The 17,396-nt window shown below is 38.8% G+C and overlaps 1 protein-coding gene across 2 annotated transcripts in view; it reads right to left on the bottom strand.

The window, feature by feature from the left end:
* Window positions 1–1,752: 1,752 nt before the first annotated feature.
* Window positions 1,753–17,396, bottom strand: part of LOC118424023 (serine/threonine-protein kinase tousled-like 2) — a 26,229-nt gene continuing 10,585 nt past the window's right edge. For both annotated transcript variants that reach the window (XM_035832443.1, XM_035832442.1), the window contains exons 3-22: window positions 14,815–14,898; window positions 14,461–14,518; window positions 14,164–14,210; window positions 13,776–13,889; window positions 13,076–13,135; window positions 12,402–12,491; window positions 11,722–11,811; window positions 10,379–10,489; window positions 9,837–9,973; window positions 9,377–9,553; window positions 8,929–9,001; window positions 8,253–8,350; window positions 7,531–7,612; window positions 7,056–7,147; window positions 6,766–6,855; window positions 6,028–6,197; window positions 4,892–5,027; window positions 4,091–4,202; window positions 3,809–3,916; window positions 1,753–3,538 (exon numbers count right to left, since the gene is read on the bottom strand). In XM_035832443.1, the coding sequence (XP_035688336.1) occupies window positions 3,329–3,538; window positions 3,809–3,916; window positions 4,091–4,202; window positions 4,892–5,027; window positions 6,028–6,197; window positions 6,766–6,855; window positions 7,056–7,147; window positions 7,531–7,612; window positions 8,253–8,350; window positions 8,929–9,001; window positions 9,377–9,553; window positions 9,837–9,973; window positions 10,379–10,489; window positions 11,722–11,811; window positions 12,402–12,491; window positions 13,076–13,135; window positions 13,776–13,889; window positions 14,164–14,210; window positions 14,461–14,518; window positions 14,815–14,898 (2,139 nt within the window). In that variant the 3' untranslated portion in view covers window positions 1,753–3,328. The remainder of the gene's footprint in view (window positions 3,539–3,808; window positions 3,917–4,090; window positions 4,203–4,891; window positions 5,028–6,027; window positions 6,198–6,765; window positions 6,856–7,055; window positions 7,148–7,530; window positions 7,613–8,252; window positions 8,351–8,928; window positions 9,002–9,376; window positions 9,554–9,836; window positions 9,974–10,378; window positions 10,490–11,721; window positions 11,812–12,401; window positions 12,492–13,075; window positions 13,136–13,775; window positions 13,890–14,163; window positions 14,211–14,460; window positions 14,519–14,814; window positions 14,899–17,396) is intronic.

Below are 17,396 nucleotides of genomic sequence, written 5' to 3'. Positions count from 1 at the left end.
TCGCACATTTAGAATGCCATTTGAGACTTTCAAACACAAGAGTTGACATAAAAAGGATTTATTTTAGGCCCCATGCGAAGAGCCCATGTAAAACTATGGCCGTCAGTCGAAGCGCCACCTACATTCATGTACGCATCTCATTTTGTAAGTTATGAGTAGATTAAAGATATATGTTGACATTTTCCGTTTTCCTTTGACGACTCTAGCCCTTTCTTCAACTGTTTATCCATTTTTATAACAAAAAATCTGAACGCCAGACCGCAAAATGGTATGCAACAAGAACATGTCCGTTAAATATGGACGTTTAGGGAAAACACTACACCGTGTGCCTAACACCTTAACTTTAATCATGTTGACTTAAATGATTGGGGATCTAAGGTGCCCGTTGGCAATAGCTTGTAAACGTATGTAGAAGACGTATCCGATTAGTTGCTGAATCTCAAGACGCGCTAGAACCCTTTTATGTATTAGTTACCATTAGTCACCACAGGTTCTTTGCAACGTACTGTTGCTGCTGGAAGGGAAACATCAAAAGACCAAAGTTGTAATCTTGTTGGTCCTGAAACTAAAAACTACGGGTTAAGAAAACTTTAATTGTGCCTTGCTACACCAATCCTATATGTTCATCTCTTAGAAACAAAACATCAAGAAAACAATTAGTGAAACTGTCGCACTTTCTTTTAGCTCATCAGTTGACTAGACAATTAACGTCTTACAGCTATTTTGGTTATTTTCCACATGGATCTCGTCAGAAACACCAGTCCTCAGTTCTTTGCGGAATGGTTAAGGTTACCTGCTGATCTAGCCTCCATCGAACCCTTCTTGTCACCGCACATCATCATCACGAGCAGTCTTCTCCTGGTTGTAAACAGCCGGTATTTAAACGCAATTTAGTTATGGAGACGAAATACTAACTTGTTCGGCTGCGAATGGTCTCCTGTGAAGCGCCCCCTAGTGACCAATGATGGTACTTCAACCAGTAAAGCAGTTCATGGGGTTTTCATAAAGACAACAAACATGCAAACCTCAGGCATGATTAACGGCTAGACTGCTGTTTAAAATGTTAGAGCAAGGATAATGCCATTGGCTAGAGTGTGTATTAGAACAGTGGTTAATTGTTCTCAATTTCTTCATCAAACCTAGGCATTTTTGAATCATTAAATATCTGGTCTCCTCTCACTCGCACCAATGACATGGTTTTGACATAGTGCCAAAAACTTAACTTAGGACAGTCACCATTTATCAATGTTAGATTTTGATATCCCTTCGACATTTATTAGCATGAAATCAATCTATCATCTGCTAGAGGGCGCTCTTTGTAATCCAGTGCAAAACCCTGTGGTTTGCCTACTTGCAGTGCAGTGCTGCTGCGTTCCACAAATCAGAAAACAAGAACGTCATCTAGACATAGCGATTGCCTAGGATGATAAATTTGGACTCTGTAACAAAGTATGCGTTTACAGGAGCTGGGCACGAGTTCATGGAAATCACACCTTCGTTGTGCAATACCTTTCAGTTCTTCTTGGCCAGCAAATATCTCTGAACATGCAGGAAACATTCAATTCACAACTATTGTCTCTCTTTCTTAAACCCAAACCTTCCTCTTGTTGACCTTTGTCATAATAACGAAAGGATTGGTGAGTAGATGAGCCCACTGCAGGGTTAAACAATGTAACATAATCTTATGCACTCTTTGAGCTCAATTTTGTTCTTTATCAAAATCACTGGAGGAATAAAAAACAAGAAGACAAGTTGGTTTGAATTGCATCTGTTATTGTGTGCTGTCAATGACAAATGAAAAGCTGCTACCTCTACATTCATCCATTGTTTGTGTTCTTCCCGTAACATCAGCAAGTGGTGAGAGACAAGTTGGTCTCACATCACAGTTCCTACAAAGTTGATGTCTCATACAGCTGTTGTCAAAAGATCAGAGTCTCACAACGTAACATTCTTTACAGTTGGTAAGTCAGACCAGTTTGTACAACGTTCTTGAAATGAATTTCTTCTACACGTGTGTATATGCAAAATACACATAAGGTTAGTCTCCAAATCGGGAGGAAAGATTTACCATGTAGTTGTCTTCCCTTGGACTGAACCTTACTCGTCTGCAAGCAACATTAGAGGCTCTACTGGGTCTGAACATACTAACTTGTACACTAGGCATAACATAACTGAGCAGAGACCAATAAAAAAGGAAATACCGCTGACAGGGCTCAGAGCTATAGATGGATTAACACCAACTTCTTACACCTTCATATGACGAGTCCGTACAGAACTTTTTGAGGGAGGGTATTTTTCTATAAGTCCCCCATCCCCTGTAAGTTCTGTGCCAACAGTGAGCATTTCAAATTTCTCTGCAACAATTTTTTCTCATTCCAACATGCATAAGTCTGGATGGAGGCATTGACAAGATGTGGCCTTCTTTACAATTGCTACATTGAAGCCTGCTTATCTTAGGTAGAAGCATAGTTTAGTTTAACCATTAGATTCTACAGAGACTGATTCACTGGTATTTCAGAAGGTTGAAGGTGAAGCTATGTTTGACCTCTGACCTGGTCTCATATATCAGTTCATTTCCACAAGGGAAGAAGCACCAGGATGAAGTTAGTTACTATAGTTTCCTAGCGGCTGTGTACTTTTTTTGCAGCATTTCATTCAAGAAGCACAGTCCTGGATCTAGGAGCTGGAGTTCCTGCTTTGACAGATGCTCCCTTTGGTTGCATTCATGTGAATTCACTTTCCTTGGCATGCACCATGTAGAATTAGCCAGTAGGGACTGAGGGGAAGCCTCGGCAACAGTAGGAACTTCAGCTTCAGCTAGAACCAGACCGTCATCTGAGTGGGGTCCAAGTTATATACACAGCACAATGGTTTCATCTGAGTCTACTGAAGGCTTTACATCTCTTTACACTAATTGAGGAAATTGTATTTACATCATTTGGATAGCAATGCATTCTCTATCCATTTCACAGCCTGAGAGTGGAACTACTAAGTCATATCCTACAACAAACAAGATTTATACAGAGTGAACATAAATAAAATTAAAAGAAGATGGAGCTATGTAGTTGACTACAGCACATGTGCCTGCTACATTGGTGACAGGTCTCTTTTACATGTGATGACATTTCCATCTCAGCAGTCCAGAAGTTTTTTCTCTCTGGTAACGCTGAATGTCTCCAGTCCAATGAGTTCAGTCTGTTTGGCATAGTCTCAGAAGTCCATGGAATGGCGTTCTTACATTCCAACGTTAGTCCAAAGGGGACCGGCTGAAGCTAGCACTCCGGTGTCTCCATGGTAAGAGTCACATCCAGAACTAGTCTGACCAGTTTTAGTTGGAACCAGACCCGGACCCTGACCCTAAACTGCCCATGCCGGTTGTAGCAGCAGCGAAGGTTGTTCCTAGGAGTGCCGATGGGCTGCCCAGACTGCCGCTGGAGCCGTACTTCTTGAAGCTGGGGTGCAGGTACGGGTCCCGGGCTAACAGGTGCACGTCTGGTCTCTCCTCCTTCCTGTAGGTCAGGCAACGCCGCACAAAATTCTGCAGCAACAACAACAGAGCGTACTTGTAAAACTTTCCAAATGGTCATCTAATATCATCTACCATCCTTAAAGGTTATGTTGTGAACAAAATCAAATCATTATCATTATGCAGACCAAAAAAAAATTAAAAAAACTTGCTTCAGACCCCAGAATTGTCTTTCCTTTCTAATATACAACATCATATTCCTTTAGCCATTCATCTATCAACAGTCAATCATATACAAATGAAGAAATGAGCATGTGAGTAAGAGTTGTTCTCCCAGCCTACCTTGGCCTCCTGGCTGATGGCTGGTTTGGAAGGAAACTCCACCGCCTTGGCATTCAGGATAGTCCGGTTCTCCAGTATGGTGGCCTGGGACTGGTTGTGGCCAAATGGCTGATATATTAAGGGAGAAAAACATTAAAAACAATGAGGTTTTAATATGTTGTATATTGTTTGTATACTGTATTACCATTGCTTCAATACTGTGGCAGATTGTAAGCTTGTTGTGTAATTGCCTTATTATGTATCTCCCAGGAAAGTCTTCCGGTAAAGAGAGGAGATGCTCACCTTCCTCCCATACAGACACTGGTAGAAGATGACTCCTATGGACCATACATCCACCTTGGAGGAGATCTTGGGAGGGCTCTTCCCAACCACAAAACATTCCGGGGGCAGATACCTGGAGAGGTACAACATTACAATATCAATAAAGATGTTCTGTGAGGTCATAAAAAGGAAAAGGCATTCCATTAGGCTCAAAAGTATCATACCCTTTCAAAATAAATAATATTCTGAGCTGACTTAATCATACTGTTAGACTACAGTGCACAAGACAATAGTTACTCAAACAAATGAATAGATACTGGAAACGGTACCATCCAATATCTTTCATGAGTGACTGAGCTAGTCTGTGTAACACAAACTCCGCTGTCCGTGGCCTTAACTGGCCCCTCCGACCGGCGGATGTATGGCGGGCTGCTATACTCAGGCTATGACTGAGCAAGATTTGTCTGTTTCTGTTCACCTTATTACCTGGATGTCTAACATTAATCAACTATATATTACATGACATATACTTTTATAATGTTTCATACATGTAGTCACGTGACAACTACTAAATATAAACATCTGATGCAGGGCTGTCTCCAGCTTGAAAATATCTTCAGTCCCACTCATTGCTGTTGATTTTTATGGTTAAATACATCATTTTAAGTTTATGATAGTGCATTTTCAACTTTCATGTCATTTTTGGGACGGAAGGAAATTTCCGTCCCGGGATGGAAGGAAGGGTCCTGGAGGCAGCCCTTCTCTTATGATATTAATAACACAGTGTGCCTTTAATAAAGCAACCAATGAGTGTGTCCTAACCAGTATGTCCCCGCTCCCTGTGATGTGAGCTCCATGCCCTCCTGAGAGTCTGCATTCATGTCCCAAACCTTGGACAGACCAAAGTCTGTGATCTTGATCTCACCACTAAAGGAGCCGCTACCTAGTAGGATATTGCCTGTAGGACAAAATGGAGACAAAAAAGAACATTAGTATCAACTTTTAAAAGTATGAAATCTGTTTGTAATGGGAGATGTATCTGCTTTATTTCATCATAACATACATATTATGGATGGATGGATGGACTGATGCAATAGATAGACAAATAGTTGGCTGGAAGGATAACAGGACAGATAGATAAAAAGAGGGATACTGAAACAACTAGAAAGGCCAGTATTTGCTTATGAGCAAACTCAGTAAATTTCCCTCCATAGTCCTCTTTATGCAAAATTGAACTGTTCCAAAATTGAATTTTAAAAAAAAATCATCTCATGTGACAATGGGTACGGTATGGTGGAGTGAAAATATATATCAATAGCTAGATCAGTAATGCAACTGATAACTTATCTCAAGTCTATTATACTGCGTTTCAACCTGTTACTAACTTCTGAATGACCAGTCACTAACAGTAAGACTGAACTAACACTGAACAGGACATGTGGTGTGACTGACCTGGCTTGAGATCGTAGTGTATGACGGGTGGTGTGATAACTGTGTTTCAAACTGGCACTAACTTCTGAATGACCAGCCCCTACTGTAACACTGAACAGGACATGTGGTGTGACTGACCTGGCTTGAGATGGTAGTGTATGATGGGTGGTGTGATAATTGTAACTTCTGAATGACCAGCCCCTACTGTAACACTGAACAGGACATGTGGAATAACTGACCTGGCTTGAGATGGTAGTGTATGATGGGTGGTGTGATAACTGTAACTTCTGAATGACCAGCCCAACAGTAACACTGAACAGATCATGTGGACTAACTGACCTGGCTTGAGATCGTAGTGTATGACGGGTGGTGTGATAACTGTAACTTCTGAATGACCAGCCCCTACAGTAACACTGAACAGTGACTGACCTGGCTTGAGATCGTAGTGTATGACGGGTGGTGTGATAACTGTAACTTCTGAATGACCACTGACCAGCCCCTAACAGCAACACTGAACAGTGACTGACCTGGCTTGAGATCGTAGTGTATGACGGGTGGTGTGATCTCGTTTAGGTACTTCAAGGCACTGACGGCCTGCATGATGAGGGAGCGTGCCTCCTTCTCACCCATACACTTGTGCTGCTTCAGGTAGTAGTCCAGGTCATTCCCATCACAGTATTCTAGGACTGTACAGAATCTGGGGGGTATAGAGAACACACGAACAACAGTATTATAGTCCAGGTCAGTCCCATCACAGTATTCTAGGACTGTACAGAATCTGGGGGTACAGAAAACACATGAACAACAGTATTATAGTCCAGGTCATTCCCATCACAGTATTCTAGGACTGTACAGAATCTGGGGGTACAGAAAACACATGAACAACAGTAGTATTAGTCCATGTCATTCCCATCACAGTATTCTAGGACTGTACAGAATCTGGGGGGAGAAAAAACACATGAACCACTTTGTCAAAGCTGTGTTTTCGATAAGGAAATAGGAGACAGGAACACCAAATAGCAACTACTCAGGCAACTGGATATGATTTTGTTAACAGTCAGACGTTTCATCCTTTGTCAATAAGACCAAGCTAAGTTTCCAACAATCTTTTCAGTTCTGCTTTTCTCTGTGACTGTATTTGGAACACAGAGAAAGACTGTTAAAAAAATAATATTTACACCTGAAATACTTAAATAACATGTCATTCTCTACTAGTTTCTGTTAGTGTACTTTTATCTTTCCTGTATCAAGGAGGCTTGACTTACGAATTGTTGTCTATCTCAAACACGTCATACAGCTTGACGATCCGGGGATGATCCAGCTTCTTGTGGATTTCATATTCTCTCATGGCGTGTCTGGAGATGGAAACAAAACATATCAATATCTTTATAACAGAACAATCAGAAAGTGGTAATATAAAAGATAACCGTTCATATTTGCTTTCTTTTTCACAAATGTACATGTCTGTTCTGACTAAATCTAGTTGAGAAATCAGATTGTAATACAGTTTTGAATCAGTATCACTAAGGAAAAAGCCACACTGTGCAGAACGTACTTGATATAGTTGGCCTTTTTATCCTCCTTCCAGTCCTTGTTGAGTTGGTGAATCTTACAGGCGACGTATCGCTGCTCCTTTAGATCAAAGGCCTGGACAAGAACACAAACAGGGGTCATTACTTAAGGTCTAAAGTAGTCAAAGTTACATGGCACCTCTCCTGTTTTAACTTATTTACTGGAATTTAAGATCATTTAATAGAAAGAGGATGTCAATGTTACTGTACTTTTTTATTTGGTAACGTCAGCATGTCCAAGCTTTCTATCTTCTGCACAGAACTTAAGTTATAATTTTCATTATGATTAAGTAAAATTCCATTTTATCCTCTTCGTTTGTTTTGCTTCTTTATAGAACTCTTAAAAGTTCGACTTCCATGGAGTACTATCTTCACATCCCTCTTTGCATTTTGACAAGAAACATCAATAGGAAGTAGCTAGATATAAGTTTTCCTTATAAGAAGTAAAAGCCACAGTACCTTGTGAACCTCACTAAAGCCACCCTTCCCTAGTAAACACAGCAGCAGATATCTGTCGTTCAGGGTCTCGTTGTCTCGGAACCTGGGGATAACATAAAGACAAAATCTTCAGTATGCAGTCCACACACACTTCTAGAAGAGGATGTTCTGCCAATTCAGTATGTAGAGTGCAGTAAGCATGCAAAGAGCTAGCAATATGAAGTCATTGAAGATTAGGCCACACAAATTGAATTTTTTGTTTCTCAGATTTTTTTCAGAAAAATATTGGGGCAGTCTGTCAAAAAAAGTCTGTGGTGAACTTAATATAACAAAAAAACAAGGTAAGAAGTCAAGTTTTCAGCTTTTCATGGCATGATTTATCCAATGAATCTCTTCCTTTGATTTTATACCACTGTTCTGATCATGTGACTGCAAATAAGCGCTCTGATTGGTTTATCAGCAGTATGTGCCCCTGGAATGGGTTTTTTCAAAGGTCTGCAATAGCAAAACCTATATCATTTTTCTTGGGACTAATTTTTTTTCCCAAATCGGAAAAAAAATGGGTAGAGAAATCTGAGAACCAACAAATTAAATTAAATATAATACAAATAGTCAGACTTTCCAAATATAGAACATGTTATACTGAAGGTCTAAGAATTATACAATTATACTTTCTCTCAAGGATTCCCTTAAACCATTTCAGTCATCTATAACACTTGAATGAGGGTTCTGAGTTGTCTGACCGTGAGTTGTCCTCGTTCATGATCCTCTTCATCTCCCTGATGTGCAGGTTCTTCTCTCTCTCCAGCTTCTCCAGCTCTGTTGTTACCTCAGCTTCCTCCTAGGAAACAAACACACAGGTCAGAAACTGGGTTGGACAAGTTTTCTGAAATTCACTTGTCCTATTGGGCAAGTAAATAAAAAATCTAGTTGCCCAAACCATTTTTTCCACTTCCCCGAAATTTAAAGGACATTTTCCCACGGATTTTCACTTCCAGCAATGGAATTCCTTTATTATTGCCTCTATTTTTTTGTGTGACCAATGCTTGATTCCATAACTGTGAAAGGTAACAAGTATACCAAAATCTCCCCCATGAAAAAGTCTTACTTGCCCGATCGGACAAGTGAGGTAGGACATGCACTTGCTCGATCGGCACTTTCACTTGCCCTGGACGATCGGGATAATGGATTTGTCCAACCATGCAGAAATACGTACTGCAAATCTTAATATGTTCATCAAAGTTTTAAGTTTCAAGTTTCACAGTAACCTCTCCAGCACAAATATGAAAAAAAAATGGAATTTACAGTAGCATGTTTCACTAATACTAACTGATATCAGAAGCTTTCAATTACAAAAGAAAAGCTTGGCTAAGAAAGTATCCAAACAATCACATTAGAAAGTTTAGTGGGACACTGTACCTTCTTAAGCTGAGCACTTTTTATCTTGAGAATTTCTTCCTGCTCGTAATACTTGTACTCATCACTGGTTTGGCTGAGGAGAAAAAGAACAAGAAAGTCAATCTAACTTGCCATGTTTTGTAATACAAAGGAAGAATGAACATCGTGTATGTACAGCACAATGTAGTACAATACAAGAGCTTGAAGTTGAAACAGATATACTTTAATGGAGATTTGAGAACCTATTTTTTCAAAGCTATTGTTTTGCTGTCAATGTTTTGGCATCTTCAAGTAGGGAACCTTGTTGAAGGCATTTCTTATATCAACTTTTTTCTTTTGCCTAAAATATACTTACAAAAACAACTTACAAAAACTTTAACTTGATAATAGATTTTTGGTGTACCTCTTGGAGCTAAGTACATATACATAAGGATAGTCAAATACAGAAGGCTGTCCACGTGAGCCTCACCTTGGAAGTCCACCAAACCGTGATGGGACCTGGGGCTTGGCAAACACCCCGTCTCCGTCACTCAGGCTGCCCGACCGCCCGCCCTGACCGTTACCAGGCTTCGGGGGTTTTCTCTTCTGGAGGGTCTTCTTCAATCTCTCTATCTCTCCTTTTTGTTCTTCTATTTTTCTCTGCTTCCTAGAATGACAGAACATAGAAATAAGACATATTGTACAATGAGGTCTACAAGTAATGTACTAATATATTCATTATTCACATTTCCACCTATACTTGCCTGTTTTTTGTCAAGCTTTTAAGAAAAGCTTGTAAGTCACTGAAATACTTGACAGTAACTTTCACAGCTGTGAGATGCTATTAGCTTTCAACTTGTTTTGCATGTCAATAGGCCTACAGGCAATACTATCAGTAACACAATTGCTAATATGTTTTATTATGATAAACTTTTATCCTGTTTTCTTACTTCTTTAGTTCGATATAAGCCCATCCGTCCACCCATTCCTCCTCGAAGGACGCGCCCTTCCTGACCACAGTGTGCTGACCGATGCGTAGTCTGTTCTCCATACTCCGTCTCCGCACTTCCTTCCGGTCAGCAACAGACTACAGGGGAACACACAACACTCAGGGGTTTACTAACAGGGATTGTTTGGGGCGCACACAGAATCATTTTCAGAATGTTTGACAACTTTTTTTCCATGAATGCTGTGATACATTAAGTACAGTAGAATTAAGTCTCTAAAATGTGCACAATTATCATGACTTCAATTAACTATTTGGTCCTAGCTTTATGCTGCATATATGAAGATAATGTAACTAAGCTAGTTATACAAAAATAGAGACTGTTGTTCAAAAGTGATTTCAAAAGTTTGCTATAATGACTAATTTTTTGTGGCACTACTTTAAGTTTCCTTTAGATTGACACAAACAATAAACAAACAAACAAACATAACCACTACACTACACTACACTACACTACACTTATCTAAAAAAAGAAATTTGACTCACCTGATCTATTAGAAGTTTCCTATTGAAGGCCAGACACTTGGACAGGTTGTCCTTGTGTCTGTCTAGTAATCTTTGTGTGGCTATTAGCTGGTCACGCAGTTCACCATTCATCTGGAAAATTAAACAAGCTTGAGTTCAAATGTACTGTAGTTTGTTTACCATTGCTGCAAAGTTGTTTTCTATGTGTACAAATACAACTAACCATGCTTCTTTTGTCAGACTGATATGCTAAAATTACTTAAAAGGTGTTTAAGGCTTGCAAAAGATCTTGATTCAACCTTTATTGTCTACATATCTGAAACCAGTTCACATATTTTGAAACTGCAAAACTGTGAAACATTCGCAGTGGTTTTTGTGGTGATCCCATACCACACAAAACTACGACAATATTAATGTGTTTTTATCACTAGATTCCGAGTCACCGAGAGGGTTTTGAAATAATCTTTGTGATAAGTTTGAACTATTCTAAGCAAAAGAATATTTCAGTCACTGAAGTTCTAAATTGTTCAAACAATTGAAAATGAAAGTTTGAACATGTTTGAACCTATCTATATATGTTGGAAACATTGGGAAATTAATGGTACAAATATCTCTTTATTTAGAACAAGTTAGAAACATCTTTGTGTTTTTGTTATTGTTGGAACATGTTCCAACAATTTGCGCCATTTTTTTCCTCCATAAAAACTTTTATTACCCCAATAAACAAAGCTGCTAAGATGGGCCTTTTGTTTGGGTCTTGTATTTTTAGATTTTCTTTAGTAGACACTAGTGGCTCTTTTGTGAAAAGCTGTCAGACAGACACAATTTCCTGTACTTGGCAGGGATGTGTGAATTTCCCTCTTCCCAGCCCACTGACCCAGTTTCATCATTTTGTTTCACTGTTCAAACATATGATCACGTGATCACAAATGATGAATCTATGTTGGAACAGTTTAGAAACTAACAGAAATAATGGATTTGATGTTAGAAATGTTTCTAACATGTATGAACACTATAGAAAATATTTAGAACATCACACAGATGTTATAAATAGTTCTAAACAGTTACTTATCACATTTAGAATGTTATTAAGATTTTCAAAATGTTGGAACAAAAGGCAAGAAAGACCCTCTTGGTAATGTGGAATCTACTGTACTACTGAATTATTTTAACTATGAATTTAACAGCAGTGTGAAAACTTTATCTCCAAATGCAAGACAATACCACTACAATTACCAGTACAAGAGTAGCTGCACGTATAGTACCCATCTGCAGTTGAAGCTCTTTTAAATACTTTGCGGAACAGACAAATTGTAACATACAGTGTTTACAAGTGTTTGTCATCTCTTGTAAAATAATCCTACCCTTTGTAAATCGTCAATAGTATTTTCCTTTTGCTGTTCCTTGGTAACTCGCTGCTCCAGTTCTGCTATTCTGGCCAGCGTCATCTCAGTCTGGGGAAAAATCAGACTGCTTATGAAGTGTACATCTTTCAACATAAGAAGCATATCTGGGCACAAGAGCATGTTTTATGAAAAATTAAGGATGGCACAGGGACATGCAGTTTGCTATTTAGTCTCAAAATGCTTAGCCTAGGTACAATCTGGATAGTAGTTTGTCAAACACTATATTAGTCGCTTCTTGCTCTGACTTTTAAAATACACTATATACAGTTGCTTCTCTGCTATTCCTGGGAAACTTGATATCTCTAACGTCTGGAATTGTCCAAGTTTTCAACACCCGAAACGCCCTGTCCGCTTTTGGAAGGGCCTGTTGTCAATGAACGAGTGCTCTAGAACCAATTCCTTAATTCTCCCATTAACTGACGCCAACCACGAAATGATCTGAATATACAGTTCCCTAGATGGATAGCTAAAGCGAACATAGGAGCAAACTACTACCTGGATGGTACCCAGGCAAGATATGCTAGGACCATGTCAACAACTTCTGTACTGACTGTACTTCTTTAATAGCAATGACTGTGCTGTGGACCTGATATTGCGTGTTAAGATGTTCTCCATGTAAAACATGTAGTGTTTGTTACCTGTGCTGTTGTTGAAGTGACAGGTTTAGGATGGAAGGGTACCAAGCCTGTGTAATCTATACTGTTGCCTGAGGCAGGAGAACTCTGAAACTGGACACAACAGTTGGAAATGTTATTATTAGTTAGTCTGCTGAGGAACCACACAATGGATACTGTAGCCTGGATACCACGCCACAGCCTGATCTCAAAAATATCTATCGCATGATAGATGATCGCATGATAGACATTTTTGAGATTGGGCTGGGGTCTGGTACCCAGGCTATGGATACTGAGACAACTGGCGTTGACATGTAATGCCAAAGCTGCAAGTCATCTTCTTAAAAATTGTAATTCTAGAAATTCTATGGCACATGACACTTCAAAGATGATCATTATTTATCACAATTTTTTAAAACATTATAATGTTCAAATTATGCGTACTAAGAATATATGGATTTCACACAACATAAGGAGAATACAAACATATGTTTTGATCTCATTTTGCTGTTTCATCCCAAAGGTAAACATACTACAGTAGTTATCAAACTCTAGTGTTAAAACTGTAGTAAGGATGACAAATTGAAAGATTTAAGCTGGATCAGTACAAAAAGACAGGATTATAAACAGACAAGTAGACGAACATTTAGAAACCTTTTGTGTCTCTAACAATGTTATCAATTGATAAATCAATTTACCCTTGCATAAGCCATCCTACTATTGAAGTTGGAATTAGAGTTGGAACTGGAAGGGGACACCTGAAATAAAGCACATACAGGGATGTTGTCAGTAATACTACATGTGCCTATTACATCAATGTTTCAACAGTATGTACAGTTAGCATTTAAAATACAACTTTGACTATAATATTATATATACGTATGTTATAACTATACGTTATCAGGCTTTCTTAAGCTTTTGTGGGACTGCAATACATCTTGTTCACGCAGCAGACATTATAGATCGAAACCAAGGCCAATGTGGCAAACAAAAGACTGTCCATCATAATTAGCAGTCCAACCAATGATAGCATGGCAATTAGGAAATCAACCAATAAGAGAACGGCTCCATGTCCATCACATACTTGCATTATTGTTATTTTATATCTTTTAAGAGATTCTGGGATCGGTCTACGCTACTCTAAATTGCTACATCTTTCAGTACATAACACTAGTTATAAATTAATAATATTCCTTATTTGATCTTCTGTTGTGAAAATTTGTGTGGTTTTTGGGAAAACTAAATGGGAGCTTATTTTATAAATAAGTCTGTTTGCCTCATTGACCTCATTTTTGATCTATCATGGCCACTGTGTGAGAAAGTTGTATATCTTGAAAGGAAGTTAGAAATGATAAGTAAAAGGCCTGTATGAAGGATGGCTAGTTAGAAGAGACTTACTGGTTGGAAGGATGCAGAAGGAGGGGGTGATCTGGCCAGACCCATGCCTGCCATCATGGAGTTCCCTGTTCTGTTGGGACTAACACCTGCACCAGACCCGTGGGGGGAATGGGACTACACAAAACAAATACATAACAATAAGTACAACAATGTAATATATACACATCAATAAGACAATGCAGTACAGAAAGACAACAACAAAGACTTCATTCTACTAATTATTTGTGATGCTTGTTATTTTGTCAAGATTATATGGCAGTATATATCTTCAAGAACACAAACTTTTTTTTTTTCAAACAGAATCTATCAAGACAAACTTTAAGTCTTAGCTACAAATGAATATCAAGTATACTAGGAATTTGACTGGAAGTCCAGTGGAAATATTTACCTCAAAATATTCACTAATCTTCTTGGTAGGAAGTCCTTTTGCTTTCCCTACAGGTGAACAAGAGAAACTGTTATTGTAAGAGAAACTGTTATTGTACATACTGAAATGTCTTGTCACCTCATTGGACTAAACTCGTTATAGTGGTTTAATTGAGTGCTTTAGGTAATAAAAATAAGGCAATAAAGATACCACAATACAGCAACAAAGTTATCGGGCTCAGATTTAGTTACAAATAAAGACTTCCCTGTTATCATATACATGATAAATTATGTGGGAAAAGTGACATTTTCTGCTCACCTTGTTCCTCATGTTTCCGCTTTCTTTTTCTGTCTGTGGGTGTTCTTTTTTCAGGTGTCTGAGGGGAGGAAAAGGGTACATACTTACAGACCACAAGAACAACAACATACACGACTCAATGACTCATCAAGTAGTTCTCCCATACACTTCAGCTCCCAAATTTGCCGAGTATTTCTAACACTTTGGCTGCATTGTCAACGGTACATAATCGAGCACTGTAATACCTTATACTTTTTCAAACTACACAATAACTTCTTGTGTAAGTCTTACAGGATGAAATTGTTTACCTCTGAAGGAAAATATGTTACTGGTAATAGCAGGAAAAATGTAAGACAAGAGGGAGGAAAAACATACCTCTGCCTCCTTGTCACTGATAGAACTCTGCCCTTCACTGCCATTGCTGACATTACTGAGGTTGGAGTCCTGGCTGTTGAGACTCTGTAAAAACCAACACAATTTTCCCACATCATGGACAGTATTTTGTTATCACAACATCATGACCCCAATCACCTTCCTCTACATCTGTATCAAAAGAAAAAAAATGTTTTTTTCTTAGTTGTTGTCAATTTAATATGGATCTAATATTCTTAAAGCATCTCTTGCAGTTGTCAATTTTGACGTCTTTAACTTTTTGTACATAACCAGTGTAGATCAAACTTTTATCACCCCAGTTTTCTTGCATAACTGTAAACTGAAAAGTTACTGATGACATCATGATCACGAGTGGACTGAAAGTGTTTGTCTTGAGACTATCGAAATTTGGTAAAAATTACTACAAATTCTACTCTACTTCACTTATCATTTCATGGGATCAGCAAACCCCCAAATGTGGGGAGGGTCTTTTTAGCGAATGCCCACAAACGCCCACTCTAGAGAAGTCCGCGCTGCACGAATCTCATTTTTTTTGCTCGGAATATGTCCACGTTGTGCTCCCATGTATTAATCCTGAGTTTCAAGTCAATCCATCGACCCGAAGTGACATACATCAAAGTTTTCGATTCTCGATGGTCTTTTTAGCGAACGCCCAGCAAAATGTCTTTTTAGCGAATGCCCACTATATCCACAAAAATATCGGCCGTCGCGCAACGACATCTAAACCTACCGCCACAAACATGTTCAAGATGGTGTCCCATTGATGTGTACGGAGTTTCCGTGCTTTACAAGCATTTTAAGTCCCTGTTTTTCGTCAAAATGTACAGCGCCGATACTGCCATACTTTAACAATGGCAATTCAAAATGGCGGGCACTAGTCATGTGACCTCCTTGCGGGACTGTTCTATAAGTATCGCGGGAGGGGCTGTTGTAGCATAGCCTATCATACAACCATTTTAGAGTGAATTCTGAACAAGATTTTCTCAATTCATAGTGCTATCATCTGACTGATATTTACATTGTGGTCCTTTTTTCTGTGCTATAATTACCCAGGTTTGAGGAACTTAGTGCAAATATGGATATTGATTCTCCTCAGTGCCCAATTAATGTACAAAAGGCTCAGACACATTAATGTTATAAACCTGACTAGGGGCAGGTAACCAATACTAGAAAAACATAGCTATTCATTATTAACAATACTATTTACATTATAATAATAACTCTTCACCAAACTGGACTTTTCTTATCTTTATTTATCACAGAAACATTGCTACAATGAGGATTTGATTAGATGAGTATCTGTTACAGTGTGTACAAACTTATTTCAAATACAAAAATGTTTTCATTTCACTTCCTAAATATTTGTTAAAGTATTGGAAGGGATTGACACATAAACAATATTAATTGCATTATTTGTGTGCAGAAAAATGTAATCACATGCTATTAATAGTTTAATAAAATGTTGGAACATAGCATGAGCGGGCTCCTCTTCTGAGAACAGAAAGGAAATGTTTTATAACATTTAGTTATGACGTAGAACATTTCAATTGTAAAATGTACCTTTATTAACATTGACAAACAAATTGTTTTTCTCTTCTTAATAAATGACAACAATACAGGTAAGTAAGGTGTGTTTCCTTTTATAACAGGCCACGTAAGACACCGTACAGGTAAGTAAGGTGTGTTTCCTTTTATAGCAGACCAGGTAAGACACCGTACAGGTAAGTTAGGTGTGTTTCCTTTTATAGCAGACCAGGTAAGACACCGTACAGGTAAGTAAGGTGTGTTTCCTTTTATAGCAGACCAGGTAAGACACCGTACAGGTGAGTAAGGTGTGTTTCCTTGACTACAGACCAGGTAAGACACCGTAAAGGTAAGTAAGGTGTGTTTCCTTTTATAGCAGACCAGGTAAGACACCGTACAGGTGAGTAAGGTGTGTTTCCTTGACTACAGACCAGGTAAGACACCGTACAGGTAAGTTAGGTGTGTTTCCTTTTATAGCAGACCAGGTAAGACACCGTACAGGTAAGTAAGGTGTGTTTCCTTTTATAGCAGACCAGGTAAGACACCGTACAGGTGAGTAAGGTGTGTTTCCTTGACTACAGACCAGGTAAGACACCGTACAGGTAAGTTAGGTGTGTTTCCTTTTATAGCAGACCAGGTAAGACACCGTACAGGTAAGTAAGGTGTGTTTCCTTTTATAGCAGACCAGGTAAGACACCGTACAGGTAAGTAAGGTGTGTTTCCTCTTATAGCAGACCAGATAAGACACCGTACAGGTGAGTAAGGTGTGTTTCCTTGACTACAGACCAGGTAAGACACCGTACAGGTAAGTAAGGTGTGTTTCCTTTTATAGCAGACCAGGTAAGACACCGCACAGGTAAGTAAGGTGTGTTTCCTTTGCCTATAGACCTGATAGTGTATTATACAGGTGAGTAAGGCGTCTTTCCTTTGGCTATATACCATATAGGCCATTAAACAGGCGAGTAAGGCGTCTTTCCTTTGGCTATAGACCAGATAGGGTATTATGCAGGTGAGGAAAGCAGCTTTCCTTTGCCTATAGA

Source organism: Branchiostoma floridae, chromosome 10 (genome assembly GCF_000003815.2).
Source record: "Branchiostoma floridae strain S238N-H82 chromosome 10, Bfl_VNyyK, whole genome shotgun sequence".
In the NCBI taxonomy this organism is placed as follows: domain Eukaryota; kingdom Metazoa; phylum Chordata; class Leptocardii; order Amphioxiformes; family Branchiostomatidae; genus Branchiostoma; species Branchiostoma floridae.
This window is presented reverse-complemented; position numbering and strand designations above follow the sequence as displayed.